Below are 15,260 nucleotides of genomic sequence, written 5' to 3'. Positions count from 1 at the left end.
GTTGGGATTGCAAGCTGGTATAACCACTCTGGAAATCAGTTTGCTGTTTCCTCAGAAAATTGGGTATAATACTACTGGAGGACCCTGCTATACCATTCCTGGGCATATACCCAGAGGATTGTCCAGCATATAATAAGGACACATGATCCACGATGTTTATAGCAGTCTTATTTATAGTATCCAGAAGCTGGAAGAACACAGATGTCTTTCAATGGAGAAATGGATACAGAAAATGTGGTATATTTACACAATGGAATACTACTACTCAGCTATTAAAAACAATGAATTGATGAAATTAGGCAAATGGGTGAAACTCAAAAATATCATCCTGAGTGTGGTAACCCAATCACAAAAGAACATACTGATATGTGGATATTAGCCCAGAAGCTTGGAATACCCAAGAAACAATTCACAGATCATAAACAATTCACAGAGATAAAGCTCACAAAGAAAGAAGAACAAAGTATGGATACTCTGGTCCTTCTCAGAAGGGGAACAAACTTCTTTGCTCTCTCTCAGCTCTCCCACACACTCTTACCTCTCTGCCCCTTGGGCTGTCCTTCCCTCTCCACTCTCCCCATATGGTCATGGCTGACCTCCAGTTCTCTTCTCTTCTCTTCTCTTCTCTTCTCTTCTCTTCTCTTCTCTTCTCTTCTCTTCTCTTCTCTTCTCTTCTCTTCTCTTCTCTTCTCTTCTCTTCTCTCTCTCTCTCTCTCTCTCTCTCTCTCTCTCTCTCTCTCTCTCTCTCTCTCTCTCTGCCTTTCTCTACTACTAACTCCCATCCTCTACCCTGAATAAACTTTATTCTATACCAAAAAAGGGGGGGGACACAAAATACCTACAGAAAGAGCTACAAAGTGTGGACCAGAGCCTGAGGGAAAAACCATCCAGAGACAGCCCCGCCTAGGGATACATCCCATATACAATTACAAAACCAAAACACTATTGTGGATGCCCACAAGTACTTACTGATCAGAGCCTAATATAGCTGTTACCTGGGAGTCTCTGCTAGTGCATGCCAAATAAAGAGAGTGACAGTCAGCCACTGAACTGAACATGGAGTCACCAATGGAGGAGCTAGAGAAAGGAGCCAAGGAGCTGAAGGGGTTTGCAGAGCCATAGGAGGAAATAATATGAGCCACCCAGTATCTCCAGAGCTCCCAGGGACAAAAACAACAACTCAAGAGTACACATGGAAGTACCCATGGCTCCAGACACATAGGCAGCAGAGGGATGGTCTGCTCAAGGAGAGGCACTTGGTCCAGGAAAGACTCAATGATGCAATTTAGGGGAAGACCAGGACAGAGAAACTGTAGTAGATTGATTGGGTAACAATATGGAGGGGAGATGGGTTCAGGATTTTCAGGGAGGGGGGCAACCAGGAAAGAGGACAAGATTTAAAGGTAAATAAAGAATATATCTAATAAAAAAAATAAAAAAAGAAAGCAATAGAAATGAAGCTCAAAGAATCAATGAAAACATAGTTAAAATCATCAATAATCAGCTAGGTTAATGGGATGAAATTCTCCTGATGAAGAGGCAATATGATGACTATGACAAGAAGGACGAGAAATTGGTAGCATTTGAGATCTACACGAACCAAGCATTCAGCTGGATGAGGCTAGCTAGTGCACTCAACTGAAAACAATTACTCATGTTATCCAGTGCTCTGCTCCTCTCCAGTCAAGGGACACATTGCCAGCTGTGTGGCCCTAGGCAAGGAAGTTTTTGTTAGGCTCTGTGTCACTGTGTGAGGAAAATATGTACCTTGCAAGCAGTAATAAACCCCCAAGTCCTCAGACTCCACACGGCTAATTTTAAGTGTAAAATCTGTCTCTGATCCACTGCCACTGAACCTGTCAGGGATTCCAGTGTCCAGTTTGGACACCAGATAGATGAGGCGCTTTGGAGACTGCCCTGGCCTCTGTAGTAACCAATTCAAATATGTCTTTCCATTACTATCTAAGAGGCTCTGACTTGACTTGCAAGAGATGGAGGCTGGTTGTCCAATGGTAACCGACAAAGACACTGGAGTCTGGGTCATCACAACATCACCGCTGGCTTCTAAAAAATATAAAACAATAGTACAAAGTCATATGCAAACTTCCTGAACAATCTTTATGAAATCATTTATATTATTGCTTTCAGGGAGATCCTGGCTGTTTTTGAAATTTAAAAATATTATATATCAAATGCTTTTTCAGAAAACAAGTGATTTGTAAATTCTAATTATCAGAGTCTATACCACTCCATCCAATCTATTTCAGATTATTGACCTTAGCACAGCTACTGTTCCATCTGGAATTTCGCATTAGGGTGTAACAAAACCCCACATGCCCATCCTGGAGAATGTGACCTGCCCCATCACAAATGCACAGCCCACATAGGCACCCAGAGATCACCCTCCATTGTCATTTTCCTCCATTATCTTCTGCCTTCCTTACCTTGAACCCAGAGCACTAGCAGAAACAGAAACTGGGCAGGACTCATCATTCTGAAGAAATGAACTTAGGAGAGTGATCAGTGAAGGCAAAAAGACAGTTGAAATTTTATTTCAGGCGAGCAGGGCAAGGACCTCCTTAGAGAACAAAATGCAAATGCTCAGTTCTGCATAACAGTGTACTTGGAGGGAACAGGGCTTCTTGAATGTGCAAAATAATTCAAACAGTGAAATTAATAAAATAAAATCTTGTTACTGAAGGGAGACTAGCAGGTTGTTAAAGGACTGTCAGCACAGTTCAATTCAATTATAAATATGGATCAGCAAATTAGTCTTTCTGTATAGTTTGAAATTTACTTAAATTTTGTGTATATACACATGACTAAATTTCAGAGAAGGAGAGGAGTGTCATTCAGATACAAAGCTATTTATCATCAGGGATGAAATAAGCTCCTAGAACTTTGTGGTCATAGTCTCTAGTGAACTTCAAGAAAACAAAATGGAAGCAAATCATTCAACTCTCTTTTCAGCTTATTGACTGTACTCTGACTCTATATAAAAATATATACTTTTTATTATAATCAAGGGATGACACTTAAAAGACTAATGTGTATACTTAACATGTATACAAAAATGTATATACTATAAGCATTATTATATGTACTATACATTCATAAAAATAAACATATCTGACTATTAACATCTGTTCCATACTTAAATATATACATTATTCTCATAGTGTTGAAATTTTTTGGATCAGTTTCTCTTACTCTTACATATCAAACTCTGACCTTCTGCTCATTAGACTTTCATATTTTTATGGGTCCCCAATATAGGAGTTGGAGAGAGGACTGGATGAGCTAAAGGGGTTTGCAGCCTCACTGAAAGAAGGAAGATGTAGGCCAACCAAAACCACCCCTAGGGCTCCCATAGACTAAGCCATCAACCAAGATGTACACTTGGTTCCAGCCACAATTGTGACAGAAGAATGCCTTTTTGGACATCAGTGGGTGGAGCGGTCCTTGGTCCTGTGAAGGCTAGATACATGGTCCAGCATGAGGAAATTGAGGGGGGACTAGAACAATTTTAAAAACCTTTAGTAAATAACTACTGACTTTAAAAGTCAAGGAACACTTCAACAATGAAAACACTTTTTAATTATTTTTGCATAATGAATTTATTTTTTAAATTATACTATAATTAGATCACTTTTGAAAATGTAACAATGACCTCAGCATGCACCTCATTAAAGAGAATAGTTCAAAATGGAAACCTACATACTGCATTTTTTTTTGGATACTGGGCATGTAAGTTAAGTTATTAATACATTGCTACTTATCTATGAAAAGGCTGCAAGTACAGAACACTGTCGAACAAAAAGAATGTATTTGAAATAAAGGCCACCCAAAGACTGCCCTACCTGGGGATTCATCTGATAAACAATCACCAAACCCCAACACTATTAAGAATGACAAGAAGTGCATACCAAAAGGAACATGCCATGGTTTTCTCCAGAGGGGCCCTGCCAGAGACTTACACATACAGCAGCAGATGCTAGCAGCGAACCATTGGTCTGGGTGTGGGGTCCCCAGTGGAGTACTTGGAGGGTGGTCTGGAGGAGCTGAAGGGGTTTGCAGCCCCATGAGAAGAACAATGATGTCAGCCACACAGACACCCCAGGACTCCCAGGGACTAAACAATCAACAAAGTGGTACATATGATTACAGTCAAAAATGTGGCAGAGGAATGCCTTGTCAGGCATCAGTGAGAATAGAGGTCCTTGGTCTTGCGAAGGCTCAATAAATGCTCCAACAAAGGGAAATAGAGTTAGTGGGGAGGGAGGGAGGAGTGAGTCAGGTGGAGGGGCATATACTTGGAGGCAGGGGGGAGGAGGGTTTGGGTGTTTTGGGGGAGGGTCTAAACTGGGAAAGATTTTCCCATTTGAAATGTAAATGAAGATTATATTCAATAAGAAAAAAGAATGCATGTGAGACAACCTGAATTTCTATTCACTGTTGATGAAAATGGAAATGGTCATACCACCTTTGAAGGATAATCTGGTAATATTACTACAAAGCATGTTCTTTCTCTGTCATCCTGTGAGCTCTCTGTTCACTCAAAGGATTTAAAACCTTATTTCCATACAAAAACCAACATGGAATATTTACTGCAGCTTTTTTAAAAAAAAATGTTTAAATCCTGGAAATGAACATAACTAGGAGATGAATGCATAAATAACCTTTGGCATACCTAGCCATGGACTATCATTGATCACAAAGAAGAAATGAGACACTGATATCTGTATATCTACTGAGGAAACAGTTGCATATTCATAGAAAAGCCAGTCTGAATACCTCATTACCATATTATTCAAACTATAGGATATTCAGAAAAAACACAAACCTATAAGGTACAAAAATCGTTAGTGTTTTTCTGTTATTAAAGAGGAAGAGCTCTGCATGCACTTCACAGTATTTCAGGGCAAGGGAACAGCTCTGTATGTTCCACAATGGAGGATACATCCCAATATAAAACTTTTCAGAGGCAAAATCATTATTTATATGAAAGTACAGCAGTGCTCTGAGGAAATCATGTTCTCTGAGTGACAATGATAGCCATCCAGCCTACAGTGAGTTCACATATAGAAACAAATGCAACACTATGGTGCAAGATGCTCATAAAGGGAGTGGCTGAGCATGCTCAGGACACTGAAGACATATACAGCTTCATTGATTCTCATACTCCCATGCTTCCAAAAGGAATCTAAATATGTTGTATCTTGACAATTATCCATAAACAAGTGTTTGCAAAACCAAACTTAATTTGACAATAATTTGAACTTATGACAACTCAACCTGAGTCTACAGAGTGATGGACACTTCAGGCCCTACATGTGTCTTGATAGTTTCATGTTCTTTTTTCTGTAAATGAATCTCTGTATTCACTGTGAAAAAACATTTGCACATTTTTTCTGAGCTGTATTAGAGATCTTGTGGAAGTCATAAAAACATGAATGGCTTTACATATACAAACAATTAGTTCAGCATAAAAATATGATGTGTATTCACAATGACCTCTGGGTGCCTGGAGCAAGTTTGTTTATATGGATTAGAACACTGTTCCAAATGCAATTGGGAAAAAAAAAAAACAGGTAAAAACATAACATCTTCATTCAGGCTTAAATGCTTTTATTCTGTGGTGTGGCTCAGTGGAATTAATGGTGCTTATTTTATCATAAAAATCATTCTCAGATATGTGACTGTGTGTGTGAAGTGGAACAAATTCAGTTCAGCTAGAAGTGAGCATCTGGACTTTTCTTAGCTAAATGTGCCCATAAACTTCAGGCATAGTTGTACATGAAAAATGATCATAACCACTTAAATGTCCCATCAGAGGCAGATGGGCAGCTCACCTTCACACTTCTGCTTTCCCTGGTTGGTTAAGTTTATGATCTATATTATCAAAAGTGGGAAATCACAACTGGTGATAGTGATAAGTTCCACTGTCTTATGATTCCAGGATGTTGCTGCTGAGGGTAAAACCTGTCTGTGATCTGCTACCACTGAACTTTTAGGGGATTCCAGAGATAGAATCAGTATCATACTTGATGAGAAGCCTTGGAGTCTGGCATGGTTTGTGTTGCTATCAGTACATATGTATAGAGCTGTCCTCATAGAATAGCAATTGATGGTGACTCCTTTCTCTGCAGTCATACACAGGATATCTGGAGACTGTAACATTAAAATGCTACCTCTGTAGGTTAAAGGTATATGAAACAAATTATAAGATGGCTGTATACAAGAAAATCATCTCTAGATACTTAGAAAAGTAGAAGGGGTATTATTATTTTCTCAATTTTACATCTAAACATTAAAAATTAAATAAGAATCAGAGCTCCCAAATGAAGAAAATATTTAGATATTTAATAGTTAAGGGGTATTTAAGTAATAACCCTTCCTTTCTTATAATCTGACATGAAATAGAGAGGAGCATAAGTCCAACAAGCTGTGGTACTGAGAGAATTTCCCTGTTTCCCTGTATATATGCCTATCATGGGTCAGGACAAGATATGCCATCATTATAATGTTCTAAGTATTAGGTAGACAACTTGAAAGAGGCACTTATGAAAATAATAGGAGTTTCAAGTTGCTTTATTTTTTTGTTTTTGTTTTTTGTTTTTTTAATATTTTTATTTTCCATTACATTCCAAATGATTCCAAATGATTTTCCCTTTCCCAGATCCCCCCTCCCCATATGTCCCATAAACCTTCTTCTCTTCATGCATTCTCCAATCATCTCCCTCCCTTTTCTCTGTCCTTATATTCCCCTCCAATGCTAGATCAGTCCTTTCCAGGATCAGGACCCTCCCCATACTTCTTCATGGGAATCATTTGTTATGCGATTTGTGCCTTGGGTATTCAGAGCTTCTGGGCTAATTAATATCTACTTATCAGAGATTGCATTCCATATGTATTCTTTTGTGATTGGGTTACCTCACTTAGGATGATATTTTCCAGGTCAAACCATTTGCCTAAAAATTTTGTGAATTCATTGTTTCTAATTGCTGAGTAGTATTCCATTGTATAAATATACCACATTTTCTGTATCCATTACTCCTTTGAGGACATCTGGGTTATTTCCAACTTCTGGCTATTATAAATAAGGCTGCTATGAACATAATTGAGCATGTGTCTTTATTGCATGTTGGGGAATCCTTTGGATATATGCCCAGGAGAGGTATAGCAGGGTCCTCCGGAAGTGTCATGTCCAGTTTTCTGAGGAACCGCCAGACTGATTTCCAAAGTGGTTGTACAATCTTACAGCCCCACCAGCAGTGGAGGAGTGTCCCTCTTTCTCCACCTCCACACCAGCACCTGCTGTCTCCTGAGTTTTTGACCTTAGCCATTCTGACTGGTGTAAGGTGAATTCTCAGGGTTGTTTTGATTTGCATTTCCTTAATGACTAATGATGTTGAGCACTTCTTGAGGTACCTATCGGCCATCCGAATTTCTTCAGGTAAAAATTCTTTGTTTAGATCTGTACCCCATTTTTAATCAGGTTAATTGGTTCCCTGGGGTCTAACTTCTTGAGTTCTTTGTATATATTAGATATTAGCCCTCTATCAGATGTAGGGTTGGTGAATATCCTTTCCCAATTTGATGGTTGCCGTTTTGTCCTTTTAACAGTGTCCTTTGTTTTACAGAAGCTTTGTAATTTTATGAGGTCCCATTTGTCAATTCTTGATCTTAGAGCATAAGCTATTGGTGATCTGTTCAGGAACTTTACCCCTGTGCCCATGTCCTCAAGGGTCTTCCCCAGTTTATTTTCTATTAGTTTCAGTGTGTCTGGTTTTACATGGAGGTCCTTGATCCACTTGGAGTGAAGTTTAGTACATGGAGATAAGAATGGATCAATTTGCATTCTTCTGCATGCTGACCTACAATTGAACCAGCACCATTTGTTGAAAATGCTATCTTTTTTCTACTGGATGTTTTCGGCTCCTTTGTCAAAATTCAAGTGATCATAGATGTGCGGATTCATTCCTGGATCTTCAATTCTATTCCATTGGTCCATTTGTCTGTCACTGTGCCAATACCATGCAGTTTTTAACACTATTGCTCTATAGTATTGCTTGAAGTCAAGGATACTTATTCCCCCAGAATTTCTTTTGTTTTTGAGAATAGTTTTAGCTATTCTGGGTTTTTTGTTATTCCAGATGAATTTGAGAATTGCTTTTTCTAACTCTGTGAAGAACTGAGTTGGGATTTTGATGGGGATTGCCTTGAATCTGTATATTGCTTTTGGCAAGGTGGCCATTTTAATTATATTAATCCTGCCAATCCACGAGCATGGCAGATTTTTCCGTTTTCTGAGGTCTTCTTCGATTTCCTTCTTCAGAGACCTGAAGTTCTTGTCATATAGATCTTTCACTTGTTTGGTTAGAGTTACACCAATATACTTTATATTGTTTGTGGCTATTGTGAAGGGTGTCATTTCCCTAACTTCTTTCTCAGCCTGCTTATCCTTTGAGTATAGGAAGGCAACTGATTTGCTTGAGTTGATTTTATAACCAGCCACTTAGGTAGCAGGCTCCCTGATCCCTACCTGACTATATTATGTCTCCCTCTGCTGGTTATCTGATAAAATGTTGTAATTTGGTGATTTTTTTATATGCAGGGTTGAAAAATGAACATAATCTAATATGCTTCTTTGAATTACTGAATTTTTGTGGAAAGACTAAAAGTTCATACCTTTCTTTTCAATTTCAAGAAATCTTGATTCCCTGACTTTGTTTCAGGTTTTGCTGAAGAATCTTTAATGTCTAAACATAAAGCATCAATTCCCCATGACACAACAGTGATATCATGTAAGGTGAGACCCACATAAATCCTCTCTACCAATTCTCTATTCTTACCTCTCACTGTCCTGTTTTATATTTCAACTTGATACATTATAGGGTGGAATTTCCTCCCTTGCGTTAGATTTTTCCATCTATTATCCTTGATAGGGCTTGATTTGTGGAAAGACATTGAGTAAATTTGGTTTTATCATGGAATGTCTTGGTTTCTTCATCTGTGTTAATTGGCAATTTTTCTGGGTATAGTACTCTGGGCTGTCATTTGTCTTTTCTTAGGGTCTGTATGACATCTGTATAAGATCTTCTAGCTTTTATAGTCTCTGGTGAGAAGTCTGGTGTAATTCTGATAGGTCTGCCTTTATATGTTACTTGACATTTTTCCATTACTGCTTTTAATATTTTCTTTGTTTTGTGCATTTGGTGTTTTGACTATTATGGATCGGAGGAATTTATTTTCAGGTCCAGTCTACTTGGAGTTCCACAGGCTTTGTTTATGTTTATGGGCATCTCTTTCTTTAGGTTAAGGAAGTTTTCTTCTATAATTTTGTTGAAGATATTTACTGATACTTTGCATTGAGAATCTTTACATTCTTCTATCCCTTTTATCCTTACATTTGGTCTTTTCATTGTGTCATGTATTTCCTGGATGTTTTGGGTTAAGAGGTTTTTGTAGTTTGCATTTTATTTGACTGTTGTATCAATGTTTTCTATGGTATCTTCTGCCCCAAGATTCTTTCTTCTATCTCTTGTATTCTGTTGGTGATGTTTACATCTATAACTCCTAATCTCTTTCTTAGGTTTCCTAACTCCAGTGTTCTCTCCCTTTGTGATTTCTTTCCTATTCTTCTGTGCACTTTTTGATCTTTTATGATGTGTTCAATTCCTTCACCTGTGTAGTTGTGGTTTACTGTAATTTTTAAAGGGATTTTGTGTTTCCTCTTTAAGGTTTCTAACTGTTTATGTGTGCTCTCCTGTATTTCTTTAAGGGAGTTAATTATGCTCTTCTTAAGGTACTCTTTCATCATCATGAGATGTGATTTTAAATCAGAGTCCTGATTTTCTCGTGTGTTGGGTTATCCAAGGCTCACTGTAGTGGGAAAACTGGGTTCTGATGATGCCAAGTAGCCTTGATTTCTGTTGCTTATGTTCTTGTCCTTGTATCTCATCACCTTGTTATCTGTAGTGTTAGCTGGCCTTGCTATCTCTGATTGTGGCTTATCCCTACTGTAGGACTGTGTGTCAGCACTTCTGGTAGACCCGATTTCTTCTAGCAATATTTGGGTATAGAAAACTGTAGCACAGGGACAGTTACTATACAGAGGGAAACCAGAAGGCTCCTGTCCCAGACTACGTTTCGATTCCTATATCCTGAGGGCTTCAAGTGTGTCTCTCCAGTGAAAAAAAAAAGAGCATTTTCAAAAACTGGTGCTGGTCCAATTGTACGAGAGCATGTAGCAGAATGCAAATTGATCCATTTTTATCTCCTTGTATAAAGCTCAAGTCCAAGGACCTCAACATAAAACCAGCTAATTTGAATCTAATAGTAGAGAAAGTGGGAAAGAGCCTGGACTACTTGTACACAGGGGAAAATTTCCTGGACAGAAAAGCAATGGCTCAGATTGTAAGAGCAACAATCGACAAATGGGATCTCATAAAATTGAAATGCTTCTGTAAAGCAAATAACACTCTCATTGGGACAAAATGATAACCTACAGACTGTGAAAAGATCTTGACCAACACTGTATCTGAGAAATGACTAATATCCAAAATATGCAAAGAACTCAAGAAGATAGACTCCAGAAAATAACCCTATTTAAAAATGGGCTATTGAGCTAAGCAAAGACTTCTCTACTGAGAAATCTTGAATACCATAGAAGCATCTAAAGAAATGGTTAACATACTTAGTCTTCAGGGAAATGCAAATCAAAACAACCTGAGCATCTACCTCACAACAATGAGAATGACTAAGATCAGGTGACAGCAGATCCAGATAAGGATGTGGAGAAAGAGGAACATTCCTCCATTGCTGGCGGGACTGCAAGCTGGTAAAACCACTTTGGAAAACAATATGGTGGCTTCTCAGAAAATAGAAAATATCTCTACCTGAAGACACAGCTATACGACTACTGGGTATATACTCAAAAGATGCTTCAACATGTAACAATTACACATGCTCCACTGTGTTCATTGCAGCCTTATTTATAATAGCGAGATCTAGAAACAATCTAGCTGTCCCTCAACAGAATAATCAATATAGAAAATGGCATACATTTACATAATGGTGTACTGCTTGGCTATCCAAAACAATGACTTTATAAAATTTGCACACAAATGAATGGAACTAGAAAATATCATCATGAATGTAGTAAATGAGTAACAAAAGGTCACACATGGTATGTACTCAGAAATCAATGGATATTAAACCTAAAGCTCAGAATGTCCATAATACAACTCACAGACTACATTAAGCTAAACAAGAAAAAACAGCAAAATGTGGATTCTTTATTCTTACTTAATGGGGGGGGGACAAAATAATCACAGGAGGTAGAACAAGGAAGAACTTGGGATGGAGAGATGTGTGGGAGGGAAAAAAGGGGGGTGGCAGGAACAGTTATGGGAAGTGACAGGAGAGAAGTCCAGAGGGTCAGGAAATGAATAGAAATATGTAGCAGTGATGGGTGGGTAACTGGGTGTAGCCACTAGAAAGTCCCAGATGCCAGGGAAGTGAGAGACTCTAAGGATCCAACAGAAAAGATTCAAGTTGACACCTAATGTGGATCTCATGACAACCAATTGATACTATGTATGAGGGACAGGATCTATTCTATAAACACTTAAGAAATACTTAGCCATCATTTGCTTAATTCTCTGTAGCAAGATATGCAAATTCAAAACTATCATGAAATTCTTAGGTAAATGGAAGAAGTTAGAAAATATCAGCCTGAGCCACGTAATCCAGTCACAAAAGAACATACATGGTATGTACTCACAGATAAGTGAATATTAGTGCAAAAGCCCAGAAGACCCAAAATACAATTCACAGACTAAATGAAGCTCAAGATGAAGGAAGACCAAAATGTTGAGGCTTTGGTCCTTCTTTGATGAGGGAACAAAATATTCCACGGAGGAAATCAAGAGACAGAATGTGGAGCAGAGACTGAAGAATAAGGCCATCCACAGACACTTCTGCATGCAGATCCATCCCATATACAGTCACCAAACCCAGACAATATTGTGTATGGCAAGAAGTGCTTGCTCACAGGAGCCTGATATAGCTGTCTACTAAGAGTCTCTGCCAGAACCTAACAAGTATAGAGTCAGATGCTCACAGTCAACCATTGGACTGAGTATGGGGTCCCCAATGGAGGAGTTGAAGAAAGGACTGAAGGAGATGAAGCGGTTTGGAACTCCATAGGAAGAGCAACAATATCAACCAACCAGAGCCCCCAGAACCTCCAGGGACTAAATCACCAACCAAAGAGTACACATGGAGGGACTCATGTCTCCAGCCACATATGTAACAGAGGATGACCTTGTCGAACAACAATGGGAGGATATACCCTTGGTCCTGGGAAGGCTTGATACCCAAGTGTAGAGGAATGCTGGAGTGGAAAAGAGGGAATGAAATGGGTGGGTAAGTGGGGTAGCACCATTATAGAAGGGAGAATGGGAGAATGGGTTTCTGGAGGGGAAACCACGAAAGGAGATAGCATTTGAAATGTAAATAAATAAAATATCCAATAAAAAATAAAAATTTTGATATAATGTCTTCTAAAATCTTTCCCAGCAGGGAGACTCATAGATGGTTATAAAGTTTCTACTCCTTATAGTGGAAAGTTGAATACCATTCATTCAAAACACTGGAGTTTCAGGTTTCATTTGTCTTGTTAACATGATTATTATTCCTGTTCTTTCATGAGCATTGATACTTTCTGATTAGTCAATTAAAGACTCCAGCAATCCTGAGACAGAGTAAGGGAGTCAATATTGTTCTGGATTTAAAACAAGGGTCTGAGTATAGGAAGGCTACTGATTTGCTTGAGTTGATTTTATAACCTTCCACTTTGCTGAACTTGTTTATCAGCTGTAGGAGTTCTCTAGTGGAGTTTTTTGGGTCACTTAGGTAGACTATCATATCATCTGCAAATAATGATAGTTTGACTTCTTTCTTTCCGATTTTTATCCCTTTGACCTCCTTATATTGTCTAATTGCCCGAGCTAGTACATCAAGTACAATATTGAAAAGATAAGGAGAAAGGGGGCAGCCCTGTCTAGTCCCTAATTTTAGTGGGATTGCTTCAAGTTTTTCTCTATGTAGTTTGATGCTGGCTACCAGTTTGCTGTATATTGCTTTTACTATGTTTATGTATGGGCCTTGAATTCCTGTTCTTTCCAAGACTTTGAGCATGAAAGAATGCTGAATTTTGTCAAATGCTTTTTCAGCATCCAACGAAATGACTATGTGTTTTTTTTTCTTTGAATTTGTTTATGTAGTTGATTGCAATGATGGATTTACATATATTGAGCCAACCCTGCATCCCTGGGTTAAAGCCTACTTGATCATGGTGGATGATCGTTTTGATGTGTTCTTGGATTCGGTTGGCAAGAATTTTATTGAGTATTTTTGCATTGATGTTCATAAGGGAAATTGGTCTGAAGTTCTCTTTCTTTGTTGGATCTTTGTGTGGTTTTGGTATCAACGTTAACTGTGACTTCTTAGAGGAATTGGGTAGTGTTCCTTCTGTTTCTATTTTGTGGAATAGTTTGAAGAGTATTGGTGTTAGATCTTCTTTGAAGGTCTGATAGAATTCTGCACTGAAATCATCTGGACCTGTGCTTTTTTTTTTGTTTGGAAGACTTTCTATGATCCCTTCTATTTCTTTAGGGGTTATGGAACTCTTTAGATGATCTATTTGGTCCTGATTTCATTCTGTAGGAGCTTGGAAGACAATGTTAAGAACAGTGCAAAAGATGGAGGCCAGGCTTGTGAAATTTCAGAGGGAAGATTAAAGACTTTTACAGTGGCCGTGTTTTGATTGTGAAAATTCTGTGCTTTTGGTTAGCCAGGGCTGAAGAATCAGCTGTGAGTAACAAGATACCAGAACCACTAAAGCAAACCTTTGTGTTACTGGGACTATTGATGCTGGTTAGCTGGAGCTAACAAATTAGTGGTGATTAAGAAGAGACCAGCATCACAGAGATGAAATCTTCTTGGAAGTGTTTTCTGAGAGCACAGAGGCTGTGTTCCAGAGACAGCCACAGTTTTATTTTGTGCTGTGGCTGGATTTGGTACTGTATAAGAGTCACCCAGATGGTACTGGTTTTGAAGGCATGAAGGGGTCATGAAGAGCAGCTGAGGCTCTTGGTACAGTGAGAGGCCATGGAAGGCCATTGGTGATGGTGCAGCCTCAGTTGCAATTGATGGCCTAGGACTTGAAGGGCTCATGCATAGGAGCAGAGGCTTGTCACCATGAGCCTATGAGAGGCTATTGGTGAAACCTAATTACAGTAGAAGTCAGCTGTGTTTTGGAGATGCCAGTGCCATAAGATTACCACCAAGAACCAGCAGCAGCAGTAGAGTACAGGCAACTGGAGCCTAGAAGACAAGCTGTGAGCTACAAAGTGCAGAGCTGGAGAAGTGACCCATGCCCTTGGAGAAGCCCAGAAGATTGTGAGTTGGATCCCAGACATTGAACCATTGGAGTTTGAGTTTTGCTTTTGGTTGTGACTGTGCCCTGATATGTTTCCCTCTTGAAGGAAGAACGTATTTTAGTGGAGCCCACAGTTAAAAGACTTTGAATTTTTAATAGACTTTGAATTTTAAAGATATTGGATATTTTAAGGTGATTGGACTTTTAATATGTAAAGACTGTGGGACTTTAAAAGTAATTTAGATCTTGGGGATGAATAAGAAAGTAAGGGTTGAGGCTTAATAGCGATGTGTTTGTGTGTCAAGTTGACAAGGGGTCAATTGTACTGGTTAGTTTTGTGTGTCAACTTGACACAGGCTGAAAGGAGCTTTAGTTGGAAAAGTGCTTCCATGAGATCCATCTGTGGGGCATTTTCTCAATTAGTGATCAAGTGGGGAGGGCCCCTTGTGGGTGGTATCACCTTTGGACTGATGCTTTTGGGTTCTATAAGAGAGGAGGCTGAGCAAGCCAGGGTAAGCAAGCCAGTAAGAAACATCCTTCCTTGGCCTCTGCTTCAGCTCCTGCTTCCTGACCTGCTTGAGTTCCAGTCCTGACTTCCTTTAGTAATGAACTGCAATGTGGAAATGTAAGCTCAATAAACCCTTTCCTCCCCAACTTGCTTCTTGTTCATGATATTTGTGCAGGAATAGAAACCCTGACTAAGACAGTGCCTCTTTCAAGTTGTCTACACTAAAATATGGTATATCTTTGTCCTGTCTCATGATAATCATATAAACAGAGAAAAAGGCAAATGATACCACTACCACAACTT

General features: G+C 38.9%; 1 gene segment (V, D, J or C); it reads right to left on the bottom strand.

Annotated features, from left to right (window-relative positions):
• Nucleotides 1-1,657: 1,657 nt before the first annotated feature.
• Nucleotides 1,658-2,567, bottom strand: LOC127677962 (immunoglobulin kappa variable 2-30-like). The segment is given in 2 exon segments: nucleotides 1,658-2,064; nucleotides 2,445-2,567. Coding segments are annotated over 2 exon segments (456 nt in total).
• Nucleotides 2,568-15,260: the final 12,693 nt, after the last annotated feature.

Source organism: Apodemus sylvaticus, chromosome 2 (genome assembly GCF_947179515.1).
Source record: "Apodemus sylvaticus chromosome 2, mApoSyl1.1, whole genome shotgun sequence".
NCBI classification, from domain to species: Eukaryota; Metazoa; Chordata; class Mammalia; order Rodentia; family Muridae; genus Apodemus; species Apodemus sylvaticus.
Note: the sequence above shows the minus strand (reverse complement) of the source record. Positions and strands in the feature narration are given on the sequence as shown.